General features: G+C 46.4%; 1 protein-coding gene across 1 annotated transcript in view; it reads right to left on the reverse strand.

Annotated features, from left to right (window-relative positions):
• LOC136054130 (zinc finger SWIM domain-containing protein 6-like) overlaps positions 1 to 16,589 on the reverse strand; it is a 497,031-nt gene extending 480,442 nt beyond the window's left edge. The window contains exon 1 of the mRNA XM_065745211.1: positions 16,070 to 16,589. Within this exon, the coding sequence (XP_065601283.1) occupies positions 16,070 to 16,589 (520 nt within the window). The remainder of the gene's footprint in view (positions 1 to 16,069) is intronic.
• Between the last annotated feature and the right edge of the window lie 966 nt (positions 16,590 to 17,555).

The raw sequence follows: 17,555 nt of genomic DNA on the forward strand, positions 1-17,555 counted from the left end.
AGATTAGAGCAGCAAATGGGCATGTTAACAACCAAAAAACCAGGACTAAATGCCCCAATGGAGCACAAAGTAGTATTTCAGTTGAGGACACTCAGGTCCTTCAGGTAGTGGACCTGGATACCTCAGAGGACAAGGTCTCTAAATTGAATCTTGAAGCTCCATCTATGATGAATCCATTTGAGATCTACCCAATTATAACTCAGAAAACAAAGGAAGTGCAAGATAGAGTAGCAAGGGTGCCTCCTGACCAATGGCCCCCTGCTGAAACATGCTTGCATGTAACAGCTCACCCATATGCGGCAAATGAGTTGATGGACCTAGTACAACGATTCTATCAAAAGCTTAGGGAATGCATACCATCATGGCTATTAAGATTACGGGATACAGGAGCTGGGAGTATATTAGTCAATGGGACAGAGATGTCCAAGCTAGTGTCTATAACTGTTCATCCAGCCCTGAGGCAAAGATTATATGCTGCCATCCAGTGTACTAATGAAAACTTCTCTATTAAAGACTGGTTGATGGCAGCATGCTGTCTAACATGGATCAAGAAAAAAGATGTACTGCTTCATACTGGTTTATGGTCCTCTATGGAGGACTTCCAAATGTACATTCAAGAACTGGGTATGAGGGAGGCCATGTGTTCTGATGCATTTGAAAGTCCAGACACAGGAAAATCTATGGCAGGTATGCGAGACCTAATATTGCAGAAGGCTCCTTCCCATATTTATGGGATATTGGTCCCATAAAGACAGGGGTGGGGCAGGTGGTGGCACGATGAGTCGCCTATCTCAGTCCGAGGAGTAGTCTGTCTTCCTCACCGTTGAAAGAAGAGCTTCAGAACATTCTAGGTCCAGTAACGTATCACAGTGATGCACTGAAACAAGCTTTGGTTGCTCTACCACAGAAGAGTCCCATCCAGGAAGGAAAATATCCTATTCCTGAAGATGCCTGGTACACGGATCGGTCCAGCAAGGGCAACCCAACTAAGCAGAGAGCAGTAGCATACCACCCTGCCACAGACACAATATGGTTCAAAGAGGGGGATGGTCGGAGCAGCCAGTGGGCAGAGCTGCGGGCAGTATGGATGGTTATAACTGTCGAGGAACCTGGTGATGGTGTTCTGAATATTTGCGCAGATAGTTGGGCTGTGTACTGGGGGTTCACTCTTTGGATTGCACAGTGGGCTACCCAGGATTGGACTATCCACACCTGACCAATCTGGGGTGAAGATATGTGGTTAGACATATGGAATACAGTTAAACACAGAACTGTATGTGTCTACCATGTTTCTGGTCTCCAACCCCTACAGTCACAAGGAAATTATGAAGCTGACATACTGGCCTGAGTTAGATGGGTCGAGAATTCACTGTCTGAGAATATTGCCTGCTGGTTGCACCAAAAGCTGTGGCACAGTGGACAGAAGAGTATGTGGGCAGCTGCTAAAGCATGGAGACTGCCCTTACAACCATCTGACATGGCTCAAGCATGCCGAGGCTGTGATGCTTGCTCCAAGATGAGACCAAAACAGTTGCCCTAAACAGCACCTCATCTTGCTGGAGGACGCAATCTTCTATAGAGAGGGCAGGTTGGCTATATTGGCCCCACCCTCAATCTGAGGGGGCAGGTTATGTCCTAACTTGCATTGACCCTGTGAGTGGGGTAATGCAGGCCTATCCAGTACTGAAAGTGAGCCAGGCATATACCATCAAGGCACTCATGAGATTGATGTCTGCCTTTGAGACAGCACAAGCTATTGAGAGTGACCAAGGGACTCGCTTTACAGGTGCAATGATAAAATGCCGGGCAGAAGACAACAGTATTGAGTGGTGATTCCACCTGCTATACAGCCATGAGAACAATCTTTTTGAAACCCTTGGGTGTTCCCAAGAATTGACTCTGTTGGTGCCCAAAATAAGCCTCACTAGTGAAGACAGGCAAAAGAGCCTAGGGGCTCCATGTATTCTTAATATCAATTACCTCAGAAGGGGGCATTTTAAGGATCTCAAGGGGCTTTTGGAATAGCTGCTGTGGACACAGACGTTAAGCAGCTGTCTGTTTTGCCTGGCCTGTCAGAAGATCCATCTGTTTTGGGGTTGCTACAAGTGAAAGAGCAACAGGTACTGATTGCTACAGAAACAGTGCACAGACAGCAGTACTGCACTAACAGGGATTCCTTGCTCCCCGTTCACAAATTGATACATCAACTAGAGAGTTAGAGAGTGATCTGCAAAACTTTTAATATCCCCGTAAGGCCAGTGAGTAAAGCCAGTGGAGAGTGGAGGCAGAAAGTAGACTACACCATGGCCTGAATGAAGTCACACCCCCAATGAGCACTGCAGTGCCAGACATGCTAGAACTCTAATTTGAATTGGAGACAAAGCACCAAAAAGGTATGCCACAACTGACATTCCTAATGAATTCTTCTCCATTCCTTCAACCACAGAATATAGGCTGAATTATGAGAAGATTGTGAAAACAACTTAAGGAGATATAAGCTGAAGGACAGGAGATTAGCATAAATGCAAGCTCAAGAAAGAAATGTGGAGGCCACAAAACTTGTTGACAAATGAAGTTAAGTAGAACAAACATTCTGTTTTTGAAAATAAAATGGCAAAACAGACATCTCATCCAACGTAATATCAGTGGGAATCAGTTCGGGCAGAAGGTTGGAAACTTACATCGGAAATGACTATCAGCTTCAACTCCATGACCACCAAAGATGTCAATAATTTTGTGGAATTTCTGCCCATGTCCTTGGAATGCAATGAATATGTATGTCTCTATTCCTCTAAATACGTAGCTGTTTCTCTCATTGGGGTGCATGTTTGGTGAGCAATCCCCACGCACCCAGCACTGTAATTAAGGGAATACCTGCTTGCCATAACTCAATTGCATGTCAAGTTACTTTGTTGGTTTCCTCACCTTCAAGACCACAGCTCGCTTTCACCATAAGGAGTGTTCAGTATACCTGGAATAATTTGTCACAGACATGGAAACATAGCCCAACCATTTGCCATGGGTTGTTCCAAACTGTGGAGAACTGGCTTGGGAAAGGAGGTTGTGTGTGCTTATCTTCATAGCAGTGCGAACAAAACAGCATGTTCAGATCACTGAATTTTGAGAAGTAGTGCACCGTTGACCAGGCAACGATGAGGGAGTAAGTTTGCAGTGGAACCAGATGGCCCTGGTATGTGTGGGAAAAGAAGAACTAATTGGACACTGCTTATCTTGCAAGGACAGAGCAAGAACCACTGCTTAACAATTATTCTAAAAATAGCATATGTTCAAGGGGTATAAAAGTATGTAACCTGCGCAATAAAGTTGGCTCAGCTGCATAATCATATTGATGTCTCTCTGAGTCCTTGCATCGGCATCTTAAGAAGATCGTTCCGGCGTGGCCGTGGTTCATCCTCCTGGGGTCACCGCAACACAAACTGCATTGGAACAGGGTGGTGCTCCTAAGCACCTGCAGCACATTCATAACATTGTTTCATGGGGCAATACAGCAGAGGAAGTTCTCAAGAATAATCCAGATCCTTTTGCAAGCTGGTTTTGCTATTAAACAGAGCAAACTGAAAGGACATGCAAAGGAAATCCAGTTCCTAGCTATCTCAGAATTACAGAATCACAGAATCATAGGGGTTGGAAGGAACCTCTAGAGATCATCAAGTCCAACCCTCCTGCCAAAGCAGGTTCCCTACACCAGGTAGCACAGGTAGGCATCCAGGTGGGTCTTGAATATCTCCAGAGAAGGAGACTCCACAACCCCCCTGGGCAGCCTGTTCCAGTGCTCTGTCACCCTCACTATAAAGAAGTACTTGCACACATTTGTGTGGAACCTCCTGTGCTGCAGTTTCTGGCCATTTGCCCTTGTCCTGTCTCCATACACTTCTGAAAAGAGTCTGGCCTCACCGCTGTGTCCCCCACACCTCAGATATTTGTAAACCTGGATCAGGGCCCCTCTCAGTCTTCTTTTCTCAAGGCTAAAGAGACCCAGTTCACTTAGCCTTTCTTCATAGGGGAGATCCTCCAGGACCTTCACCATCTTTGTGGCCTTCCGCTGGACTCTTTCCAAGAGATCCCTGTCTTATTTATACTGGGGAGCCCAGAACTGGACACAGTACTCCAGGTGAGGCTTCACCAGGGCAGAGTAGAGGGGGAGGATCACCTCCCTTGACCTGCTGGCCACGCTCTTTTTAATGCATCCCAGAATGCCATTGGCCCTCCTGGCCACGAGGGCACACTGCTGGCTCATGGTCAACCTGTCGTCCACCAGGACACCCAGGTCCTTCTCTACAGAGCTCCTCTCCAGCAGTTCATCCCCCAGCCTGTACTGGTGCATGCAATTATTCCTCCCTAGGTGCAAGATTCTACACTTGCTTTTGTTAAACCTCATCCGGTTTCTGACTGCCCAGCTCTCCAGCCTGTCCAGGTCTCGCTGAATGGCAGCACAGCCTTCAGGCGTGTCAGCCAATCCTCCCAACTTCATATCATCAGCAAACTTGCTGAGGGTGGTCACTATCCCCTCATCAAGGTCACTGAGGAAGATGTTGAACAAGATAGTATAGGCCTGGTTTGCTTTTGGTACCAGGTAGACCTGCATCAGTTCACATGCGGTGTTGACACAATTTAATACATATCTGGTCCCTTCAGATAAGGGGAGAGAGCCTATATAATCAACTTGCTGATGCGTGGCTCACAGGCTGGTTCGGCCCAGTTCTGTGATGATTGGGGTAGGGGACCCACAGACCCACACCCCGGGGAAGGGAAAGGGATAAAGGATAAGGAAGATGGGCCTAGAAACAAAACAGTAGCAACGATCTGAAGAGGAAAGCTAATTTACTAAATAAGATATCAGAATGCAAAATAACACAATATAATTGGAATTGAAGCTATTAAATAAAACAAAATGAGCAAGTGTCCGATAAAACTGGCTTTCCTTGGCAGTCTCTGAGACCACAGGCTGAAACACGGTCTCCACTAGACAGCGGGCATATTCTAAGAAGACTGTGGCTACCCAGACGGAGAGCTTGCCAAGAAATGTCGCTGTTCAGGCTGCAGGGAGTGCCTGAGCCTTCTTCTACCTGGGGAGAGTGGCAGGGACTCCATCTGTGCGAGGTGTGAGTGGGTGGATGAGCTGCTCAGCCTGGTGGTGGAGCTCAAGGATGAGGTCTAGAGACAGGACCATCAGGGAGTGTGAGCAGGAGATTGACTGGTGGAGTAACTCGCTGGCTTACCAGAGGGAAGATTTCTGGGAAAAAAAAAAACAGAAAGGTTGTGGAACCCCTGCACTGTCACAGTCAGACAGACCTGACTGATGGGGAAGGTTGGAAGAGAGTCCTGACTTGGTGTCACAGGAGACACCCTCACCCGCTTCCCCAGCTCCCTCTAAGTAACAGGTTCCAGTTGCTGGAGGTTGAAGGGGAGGTGAGTGGAGGATCTGCCTAGGAGAGAGCCTAGGGTGAGGCAGTCAACCCCACGCCTTGAGACTGCCTCCTACAGGAAAGAAAGAAGGGTGGTTGTGGTAGGTGAAGGCCTTCTCAGAGGAACGGAGGGCCCCATATGCAGACCTGACCTGGGTCTTCAGGAAGTGTGTTGCCTTCCTGGGGCTCAGGTCAGAGACAACCAGGAAACTCCCTAAGCTGGTTAGGTCATCTGACTACTTTCCATTACTTGTGGTTCAGGTAGGCAGTGATGAAATTGCTCAGACAAGCCTACGAACAATGAAAAAATATTTCAGGGGTTTAGGGCATTTAGTTCAAGGAGCAGGAGCTCAAGTGATATTCTGCTCTATACCTTCAGGGGCAGTAAGGGACACTGAGCGGGACCAGAAAGCACGAGCAATGAATAATTGGCTCAGAGGCTGGTGTCAAGCGGGAAACTTTGGATTCTTTGATCATGAGGCAGTTTACTCAGCCCTTGGCCTGTTGTCTGTCTGTAGAACCCACCTATCTCAAAGGGGGCAACGAATACTAGCGCAGGAGCTAGCGGGGCTTATTGAAAGAGCTTTAAACTAGCTACAAAAGGGGAAGGGGACAAAACAGGCCTCTCAAGAGATGAGCCTAGGGGAACATTGCTTGAGCTGAGGGTGAGGTGGATGACTCAACTGAAGTGCATCTATACCAATGCACGTGGCATGAGCAACAAGCAGGAAGAGTTGGAAGTGATTGTGAGTCAGACTAACTATGACCTTGTTGCTATCACCAAAACATGGTGTGACCACTCCCATGACTGGAGTGCTGTGATAGATGGCTACAAGCTCTTCAGAAGGGATAGACAAGGCAAGAAGGGTTGTTGGGAAATGGCTGCAGGAGCAGGGAAGTCACGGTGATATGTACGAGCATAGTTTGCACTGCAGCACAGACTATATACTCATGGAAAAATATTAAATGTTGATAGGAGGTCATGATGCTCCTGGGCCAAGTGACAAACAACTCAAAGCAGACATGAACTGCTTCAGCTGAGCAACTCAAGTTGCCAAGATGTCTATGGGAAACTTCTGTGATTATGTTGTTCAGCCTGCCTTCAGCAAAGAGGGCCTCACAGGACTGCTGATAATTGTAACTATAGGTATTTTTAGAGTAAGCTGTCCTTGGTAGTCTATTCCGTTTAGCTAGCAGGTGTTCCCTTTGGGCTCTGTGTTATGCACTGGCCACACTGATATGGTGCTCAAAGGAAACTACACTGTTTGAACCTTGAGAAAAGTAAAAGCAGGAGATGGTGTGTGGCGAGTGGGAGAGGAAAAGTGCACTTTGAAACAGGGGACGCCCTGCCAGCACTGCCTTTCACATCCCGCTGCCTACGCATTCCTGCCTGGTTTCTTAGGATTAGGATGATAACAAGAGTTACCTCCCTCAGGATGGTTTCTCACTGCTGTTAATTGTTGGGAACTGCTTAAAGTTGTCTTTCTCTGAGGCTCTCAGCCAATGATTGTGTGCTATTCTCTGTACGCCCCTGTCTTAAACACTATAAGAATAAGGCTGTCAGGGTAATAAACTGAAGCCTGATCGTTCATGTATTGAGTCCTGTCGTGCTCCCTGCCCGAGAGCAATCCACTCGGACCCTGATATCCGCAGCAAAGGGTGGTGGTGTGGCCCTTTATATTAAGGACTGTTTCAATGTTGAAGAGCTTGGGGTTGGGAATGACAGAGTTGAGTGTCTATGGGTAAGGATCAGGGGGAAGGCCTGTAAGGGCGACATCTTGGTGGGAGTCTGTTATAGACCACCTAATCAGGATGAAGAGTTTGATGAGGCATTCTATGAACAGCTTGCAGAAGTCACGCGATCGCCAGCACTTTTTCTCATGGGAGATTTCAACTTTCCTGATATATGTTGGAAATATAATATAGCAAAGAGGAAGCAGTCCAGGAGGTTTCTAGACTGCGTGGAAGATAGCTTCCTTATGCAACTGGTAGGAGAGCCTACCAGGGGTGGTGCCCTGCTAGACTTGGTTTTCGCTAACAGAGAAGGACTGGTGGGAGATGTGGAGAACTGGCTTAGGAAAGGAGGTTGTGTGTGCTTATCTTTGTAGCAGTGCGAACAAAACAGCATGTTCAGATCACTGAATTTTGAGAAGTAGTGCACCGTTGACCGGGCAACAATGAGGGAGTAAGTTTGCGGTGAAACCAGATGGCCCTGGTATGTGTGGGAAAAGAAGAACTAATTGGACACTACTTATCTTGCAAGGACAGAGCAAGAACCACTGCTTAACAATTATTCTAAAAATAGCATATGTTCAAGGGGTATAAAAGTATGTAACCTGCGCAATAAAGTTGGCTCAGCTGCATAATCATATTGATGTCTCTCTGAGTCCTTGCATCGGCATCTTAAGAAGATCGTTCTGGCGCGGCCGTGGGTCATCCTCCTGGGGTCACTGCAACAGGGAGAAGTGAAGGTTGGGGACCATCTTGGGCAGAGCGACCATGGAATTGTAGAATTCTCTATTCTTGGAGATGTCAAAAGAGTGACCAGTAAAACTACCTTCTTGAACTTCCAGTGGGTGTACTTTGATCTGTTCAGGGTGCTTCTAGCACACGTCCCTTGGGAGTCGCTTCTCAAGGGTAAAGAGGTCCAGGAAGCCTGGACGTTCCTCAAGACAGAAATCTTACAGGCGCAAGAACAGGCTGTCCCTGAGTACCATAAGGCGAGCTGTAGGGGAAGACAACCAGTGTGGATGAGCCGGGAACTACTGTTGAGACTCAGGGAGAAAAAGAGAGTCTATGTCCTCTGGAAGAAGGGGCAGGCTACTTGGGGGGATTACAAGGGAGTAGCTAAGGTATGCAGGGAGGAAGTTAGGAAGGCTAAAGTCCAACTTGAACTCAGGTTGGCCACTGCAGTAAAAGACAATAAAAAATCCTTTTATAAATATATCAACAGCAAAAGAAGAACCAAGGATATTTCTCATCCTATAACTGATGCAGCAGGGAACATGGCCACTGAGGACAGGGAGAAGGCTGAGGTCCTCAATGCCTTCTTTACAACTGCCTTTAATAGCCAGACCAGTTATCTGCTGGGCATTTTATGCCCTGATCTGGAAGTCTGGGACCATACTCAGAATATTCCCCCCGTGATCCAGATGGAGGCAGTCAGAGAGCTTCTCCTCCATCTGGACTGTCAGAAGTCCACGGGACCGGATGGGCTACACCCTTGGGTGCTGAGGGAGCTGACAGGAGTGATTGCTGAGCCCCTCTCAGCCATCTATCAGCGCTCCTGGTTAACTGGAGAGGTCCCAGAGGATTGGAGGCTTACTGATGTGACTCCCATCTTCAAGAAGGGCCATAAGGAGGATCTGGGGAACTATCAGCCTGTTAGCCTGACCTCGATACTGGGGAAAGTAATGGAGCAAATCATCTTGGGTGAGATTGCACGGCACGTGCGTGATGTCCGGGGGATCAGGCCCAGCCAGCACGGGTTCATGAAGGGCAGGTCGTGCTTGTCCAACCTCATCTCCTTCTATGACTGGGTGACCACTCTAGTGGATGAGGAAAGGGCTGTAGATGTAGTCTACCTAGACTTCAGCAAAGCCTTTGACACGGTCTCTCACAGTATTCTCCTAGGGAAGCTGGCTGCCTGTGGTCTGGACAGGTATACACTTCTTTGGATAAGGAACTGGCTAGAGGGCCGTGCCCAACGGGTAGTGGTTAATGGAGTTAAGTCCAGTTGGCGACCCGTTACAAGTGGTGTCCCCCAGGGGTCAGTACTATGACCAATCTTAATATATTTATTGACGACCTAGATGAGGGGATTGAGTGCGCCCTCAGTAAGTTTGCAGATGACACCAAGTTGGGAGGTGGTATAGATCTGCCTGAGGGTAGGGAGGCCATACAGAGGGATCTAGATAAGTTGGTTTTGCTGGGATGAGATGAATGAGATGAGGTTCAACAAGGTCAAGTGTTGGGTCCTGCACTTTGGCCTCAATAACCCCAAGCAGCGTTATAGGCTTGGGGATGAGTGGCTAGATGATTGTGAAGAAGAAAGAGACCTGGGGGTGTTGGTTGATGCTCAGCTGAACATGAGCCAACATCATGCCTGGGTGGCCAAGAGGGCCAACGGCATCCTGGCCTGCATTAGAAATAGTGTGGCCAGCAGGAGCAGGGAGGTAATCATCCCCCTCTACTCAGCACTGGTGAGGCCGCACCTCGAGTATTGTGTTCAGTTTTGCACCCCTCACTACAGGAAAGATGTTGAGGCTCTGGAGCGTGTCCAGAGAAGGGCAACAAAACTGGTGAGGGGTCTGGAGCACAAGTCTTATGAGGAGTGGCTGAGGCAGCAGGGATTGTTTAGTCTGGAGAAGAGGAGGCTCAGGGAAGACTTCATTGCACTCTACAACTTCCTGAAGGGAGGTTGTGGTGAAGAGGGGTTCCGCCTCTTCTCCCAGGCAATGGACTGGACCCAGGGAAATGGCCGCAAGTTGTATCATGTGGTAGTTGTACCTCTACCATGGTGAGCACATAACATTTACCATCGTGAGTTCATGGCAATGTGATATAACCAACCTACTACACCTCCCCTTATTTATACTTCTGCCATCACCCTTCCCCCCAAAGAGGTGTCATCCTCTAGGCTTGTTTAATTGTGGTGCATATATCACAATCATGGATAACCTGTGTAATAGCATCCATAGTAAAGTCCATTTCTTGGTCTCTAGCCCACTTAAACGTTGCGCCTCTTCATTGATGGCCCAAGGTCTCTAGGGCCCACCATGCTAAAAAAAATTCATTCTTGTGTTGTCAGTCCAAGTCTACTTGAGCCACCTTAACTTCAGCAGCTTGATCTGCCTGATGGTTATGTTGCTTACGATGGTTAAGTTGTGATAACCTAAATGAACCTTCCAGTGCTGTTACAAAGTGTTACACAAAATGAAGAAAGCTGTAAATCAGGTGGTCATGATGCTGCATACAAGGCGTGATTATGTTATTAATGCAACTTGTGTTATGATTTTGCAGTAAATTAATACCTGGCATTGTAAAAACACTTACTGTCCAAACTGTCTTCTGATGTTTTGTTAGCGCAAAAAGAAAAAGGGAGAATTGTGGAGGACTGGCTTAGAGAAGGAGGTCATGTGTGCTTATCTTTGGAGCACTGCAAACAAAACAGCATGTTGGGATCACTGGATTCGAGAAGTGGTGCACCATTGACAAGACAACAATGAGGGAGAAAGTTTGCGGTGAAACCAGATGGCCCTGGTATGCGTAGGAAAAAAGGAACTAATTGGACACTGCTTATCTCACAAAGATAGAGCAAGAACCACTGCTTAGCAATTATTCTAAAAATAGCATGCGTTCAGGGGTATAAAAGTATGTAACCTGCACAATAAAGTTGGCTCAGCTGCATAATCATATTGATGTCTCTCTGAGTCCTTGCATCAGCATCTTAAGAAGATTGTTCTGACGCAGCCGTGGTTCATCCTCCTGGGGTCACCGCAACACATGGTCTTCTTAGAATATACCCGCTGTCTAGTAGAGACCATGTTTCAGCCCGTGGTCTCAGAGACTGCCAAGGAAAGCCAGTTTTATCGGACACTTGCTCATTTTATTTTATTTAATAGCTTCAATTCCAATTATTTTGCATTCCGATATCTTATTTAGTAAATTAGCTTTCCTCTTCAGATCATTGCTGCTGCTTTGTTTCTAGGCCCATCTCCCTTATCCTTTATCCCTTTCCCTTCCCCAGGGTGTGGGTCCCCTACCCCAATCATCACAGAATCGGGCCGAACCAGCCTGTGAGCCACGCATCAGCAAGTTGATTATATAGGTCCTCTCCTCTTATCTGAGGGGACCAGATACGTAACTTGTATCAACACCACAAGTGAACTGATGCAGGTCTACCTGATACCAAAAGCCAACTAGGCCTATACAATCAAGTCTTTAACTATGTTAATAGCAGCCTATGAAACTCCACAAGTCATCGAGACCAACCAGGGTACACACTTCACACACACGATGGTACAGTGCTGGGCAGAAGAGAACAACATCAAATAGCGCTTTCATCTGCCATATAATCCAACAGGAGCAGTACTCATTGAATGTTATAATGGCATCCTTAAGGCTGCTCTGAAGTTTGACTGAGACCTTGAATGGGTGGACTAAGAGATTGCATGAAACCCTGTGGGACCTGACTGAAAGACCTAGGGAAGGCAGACCCAGTGCCTTCAGACAACTTGTGCCTCCCCTCTTAGGATCCAAAATGCAGGTGCTGATCATCAGCCAAGACCCCAAATTGGTAATGAGAACAATAATCTTCTGCTCCTTGCCCCTGAGAATCTAGAACCTGGTACCTATAGAATAGAATGGCCCTGGAAGGTGCAAGTAGGACCAAAGTGGTGTGGCCTACTTGCACCTTGGAGGAGATTATTGGAGGTGGGAGGCTCTGTAGTCCCTCCATTAATTGGTACACGGACTACTGACATTGTGGTCAACACTCACACAGAATCACAGAAATCTTCTGTAGTAACACAGAGCTCATACAGCATGCCTATTTCCTCAGTTCTAATTTGACCACCAAGAAATGCTCTTCACTTTACTTACTATTCTATTAGAAGGCTATATGCCTCTGGTCTGTTTACAGATTTGCAGAATTAAGTCAGAAAAAGCTATTTTCAAAAGACAGTGACTTATGTGACAGATTTTCCACACATTGTGATCTTTAATAGTAGGGCCAAAGGCAACTTAGACTGGATGCATATGGCTGCCTCCCTGTCACAAGCCAACACAGTAATGGATTGAAAGGGTGTCACATAATTCATGGTAATTGCTATACAGGAGGATAGACAACACACAGCAGCATACAGCACACAACACACAGCAGCATACAGCACACAACACACAGCAGCATACAGCACACAACACACGTCACTAGTGATCCAGGTCACAGAAGGTTGTGAAGCTTCTTTGACAGATGCATACATAACCAGCTGAGAAAAACATTTTACATAGGTAGCTTTAGATAGTGAATAAAGAGGAAAAAATTGATGTTATGGGAGAACAAGTGTAGTTATTGGACAGTTCTCAAGTATTCACATGCTGTCAAACTGAGTGCATTCCAGGCAATCAGAACTCATGTAGAATTTGTATTCTTGCTGCAAATGAAAGCTTTTTAAAATTTCAGATGAGTTCCTGTCACAGACAAGAATATTTAAAAGTTAGGATAGCTTTTGTCATTTAAAATAGTTTGGCTCTTTCTTCCCCCCTCTCCTTTTCTCTTTTCAAGGTGCGAGAATTTACTGCATCTAATCCCCAAAGAAAACCAGCTAAAGAAGTTAAGGGGCATCAGCTGTACTCCTACACTACCATAGCTTTGTGGCAATATTTTGCTACATCACTACAGAACTCCAGGATCTGCCTTGACATAGCTAGATTACTAAGACAGCAGATGACACAGAAGTGAAACCCACACAAACAGATCTTATAGCACACCACCCAACATAACTAGCTATTGGTTTTTAAGGAAAATCAATTTGTCCAATGTTGATATTTTAGTTGCTTTAGCCTACTCTCACACACAAATTTTGTTTTTAAATCTCTGAAAGTACAGAGAGAAAGCATCACCTGCTGGCATGACAACTAGCTCAAATTCAAGAATTGCCATATACCAATTCATCTGATCATATGCAGAGATGGAATAGCTTCCTTAAATTGAAAGCAAGCTTTGAAAATGAAAATTGTTTTCTTGGAAGCAAGGAAAGCCTTGAAGCCAAGGGAAAAAAGGAAACATGAGAAACATGGAAACTGACCTAAAACAAATAATGACAAATTTGTTTAGGTCAACCCAATATAAAACTTATAAAAAAAAATAAAAATAAAAAAAAAGAGAATTGTTTCAGTAAATCACTTTCCATTACAACTTTTAAAGAGAAAATGATTTGTTTTAAAAGAAAAGTAAGTTCTAGAGCTGTCTTATTACAGATTGATTATACTATTTATAATTACATGGAAAGACCATATAAAATTTATTTCCACATCTTGGAATGTTTTCTTTCTTATGAAATGCAGATTTGTTATTTTTAAAGACTGGAAAATAAATAAATTGACAGTTTTCCACATTTAGTAACTTGGTCTTGAAATAGTTTTTTTTTTTCTGCCTCTATTTTGTCACATAATTTCGTATTACTTGCATTAAAAATATTTAAGAAAACTAAATCCATGTGTCCTACATGTTTCATTAAATAGATATATATTGCATGTATCAGTAAAGATCGTCACATCTGCTAAGAGGTACATTTCAATCCATAGCACCACAACACCTGTGCCAGCTTTACTAGTAAAATACTCAGTGCAGTTTTATCAAAATATCAGGGTTTCACATTATACTGATGACACTCAAACAAGTAAATGATTAACTGGAACCATCATCCACTAAGAGGATATGAAAGTTGCTGATTACAATATGTGTAGATGGCATTCAGCCATAATTAGAGAGCAGTTAGCAACAGTCTCATAAAGCTTTCTCTTCCTGATGGAAAAAATGGCTTCTCCTGGCTTTGAAAGCAACCACCGACTTGTAGCTCATATTTGAGGAAAAAAAGGAGGCAATAATTATCTTTAATAAGATACAAAAGCACCTCTGAGTCAGAAGGTAAATACTTACCATTAAAACAGAACTAGAAAAAAAAGCAAAAAAATTAAAAGTTACTTACAAATCAAGACAAATCCAGTGAGTTTCAGCTTACTTTGCACTTGCAATAAAATTTTTTAGAAGAACAAAGTAAAATTTCACATCTCTCCAATCATATTTCACTGAAGTTTAGAAAACCAAGTCTGTAGCTCAGTACTAATGACACTTCAGCTAAATCCTCCTCCCCATGGAAGGTAGCTTTCCAGCTTGCAATATTAACATTACATTCTATAGCTGTGGTAAGTACCAGTCACTTAATTATTTATATTTTTCTCCTTTTCTTGGAAGTTTCTTCCCTCCAACTCAACACTCATACCTAAGAGGCATGAGTGCTGCGATTACAAAATCTTATGCTGCAGCAGAAAGGCCTATAACACCTTAAGTTTGATGTTTGTCAAATTTTTAAGCCAATTTATCTGGAGAAAAATCATTCAAAATTAAGTGTTGTTTTAGTGTAATAATTAGTATCATACAGCTTTTAACAATTAGTAGACAGCCTCACTGCTTGATTATTACGGGCATTTCTAAATCTCTGTTTTTGCCAGTTCAGAGGAACCAGACATGCCTCAGGCTTTTGGAAAGGAAGAGAAATCCAAAAGATTAAGCTTATAAGATAATTGATTAGTTTAAAAAAAGAAAAAACGATTGTCTCAGAGCTGAAATCCCCCTAGGCTGAAGAGAGAACGGCAGCAGGCCTAAAAACAGCAACGGAGTTTCCCTTCAGAAAATAAATGGTTGTGCAGAGGTGCACGTTTATAGGTCGCGAGCAGACAGGGCGGCCCTGCCTACCGCCACTTTGTCAACCGCTCCACCGTGGGCGGAAAAAAAAAAAAGTTAAACAGTTTCTGTTGTCTGCTTTCTCCTTTCACAGGGGTGTGGACAATAGAAAAGGACGCAAATAAATATGAAAATAAGAACAGCGTTCGGTCGCCGGCTTCTCCGCGGGGCATCGCCAGTCACAAAGCATGATTCCGTCGAAGTTTGATCTCGCCCTCAGAACGGGGATACAGTCTCCCGTGTCCGTCCCTCAACCCCCTCCTCTGCCTACAGGGCACAGGAAGAGAGGAAGAGAGCACCCGCCTCCAGGGCCATTTAAGCGGAGACAGAGGAGTAAATCGACGGCACTCGCCGGCGGTCGAGCAGCGGCAGACGGAAAAGTTTTGTTGTTACAAAAAGAAGAGTAGCCCTCGCTCCCACCATAAGCAATAGAGCACCTCTTCCCAAAGCCCTCGGCCCCTAAATAAATGTCCGGAGCATATCCGTCGTCGTCGCCCCCTCCTCCCCGACCACTGCGGATTTCACCCCCTCCCCTCCGGCTCGCCGTTATCCTAGAAATGCCTTTGTTCGCAGTTCTCCGCCCGCTGCCCGCTCCTCTCCTCTTTCCTCGCACCACAGATCCGCTCTTAGGATCTCACATTCGTTTTTATTTATTTATTTTGGAGCACGGAACGGCTCCCCACCCCTGTGCGGTGCTTTATGCTGATTCAGTTCCAACCAATGATCCCAAGGAGGTGGGGGAGGCGCAGTGGAGACATCTCTTCCCTACTGTGATCCGGGGCGCAGCGAATTACTGGGGGGTGAGCCCTAGGAGGGGACAGAGCCAAATGGGATTACGTAGACTAGATTAGCGGGAGCGAAAACGGCACAACACGAGAGTTAAAGGGCCCGGTCTCTCGCAGGCTCGCTGCCTGCCGAGTGCGAAAGGCGGCGCCAGGCGTAGGAAGGGGCTGCCGACGAGGCAGGGCGGCGGGTAGTGGACGTGTCAAGGAGACGAAGAAGACTAATAGGTTAAGTTATACGGTCCGAATTACAGGGTGGAAGCGGAGGTTACACCTCCTAGCAACATAGGAATGTGACACACAGGTAGGACCCGCAGCGCGATCGGCAGTGCCCTTTGCCCAGATAACCGAGCCGACGGTCCTGCTCCAGAGCGAAGCCCCGACCGGTGACTCACCGACTTGCAGGACATTATCGACGCAGCCATCATCGAGCAGAGCAATGCCCCTGCGGAAAGGCAGGCGGCTCTCATCAGCAGCGGCGTCTACGGCCCCACCAGACGCGGTGCTGGCGGCTGCACCCCCAGGGGCGGTAAAACCCACGGCATCGGTGTTGAAGGAAGAATACATGCATATTTCCCTCTCGCTGCGAGGGAACGACCAGTAAACAATCCTGCGCTGCACTGGCTCCGGAATCCGCTCGAACCGCTCCTCCACCCATTGGAAAGGCCACTTCTCTGCCACCTTGCGAGCTGCAATATCCAGCAAGGATTCGGGGCTTTGCGTCCTGCCGAGGGGCAGCAGTACCAGGGCAGCGGCGGCAGCAGCTGCTGCCCTTGATGACGATGTATCGGCGCAGAACGTTCCGCTCCCAGGCCCGGTATCGCCCGCCTGCTGGCCTAGCCTACACCCCGAACCGTAACCGGGTCTACAGCAGAGACACTTTACATAAAGAGAAAGCTGACGGCGTTCCGCCATGATCGCACTACTTCTAAGCGCGTAGCGGAAGTAGCCGCAGCCTATAAACAACACCAGGAAGAGCCACGAGCCTGGCACAGCCCTTCCTCCCCTCCCCCTGCCCACTATAGCAGAAGGGGAGGGGTCCTCCACCACACCTACAGCAGGAAGAGGAGGGTGACGGTCTACTCTTCCACCTACCGCCCATCAGAATGAAGATCAGAGTATGGTTCACCCAAACCATCTTCTGGAAAGGACCTTTAAGATCATCCAGTTCCAACCCTCCTGCTATAGGCAGGAACTCCTCTCACTAGACCAGATTGCTCAAAGCCCCATCCAGCCTGGCCTTGAATGCTTCCAGGGAGTGTGCATCTACAACCTCACTGGGCAACCTGTTCCAGTGTCTCACCACCCTCACGGTAAATAATTTCTTCCTGATATCTAGTCGTAATCTACCCTCTTCCAGTTTAAAGCCATTTCCTCTTGTTCTGTCACTACCCGCTGTATGGGAACTGCTGAATCACAACCTGAACCACTGATTGGTCACCTGAGGTGAGCACCAAGTCAGCCATGGGGCCACAGGTGGAGGTGATATACCTGTGTGATTGGAAGGGATGGAGCCTGGCTCCACCTCTCCCAAACCCCCATTTAAGGGCTGACCACCATTAGAGATCTTTCCCATGTGGTGTCCCCTGTGGGCCTTGTCATCCTGAAGGTGAGCTATCCTCTCTTTTGTGTTATTTGTATACTGTCTATATAGAACTACTGAAAATATACTATCAACTATACTATTTCTTTGTGAAGTACTGTCCTTGGGAGTTATTTATCTCACACCTATCTGTATAAAAAGCTCCTCCCCAGCTTACCTGCAGGACTCCTTCACATACTGGAAGGCTGCTATAAGGTATCTTCAGAGTTTTCTCTACTCTAGGCTGAAAAGCTCCAGTTCTCTTAGCCTGTCACTGTAGAGGAGGTACTGTTGTCCTT

Source organism: Cyrtonyx montezumae, unplaced genomic scaffold (assembly GCF_038088225.1).
Source record: "Cyrtonyx montezumae isolate F1298 unplaced genomic scaffold, pur_monq_1.0 scaffold_34, whole genome shotgun sequence".
Taxonomy (NCBI): Eukaryota; Metazoa; Chordata; class Aves; order Galliformes; family Odontophoridae; genus Cyrtonyx; species Cyrtonyx montezumae.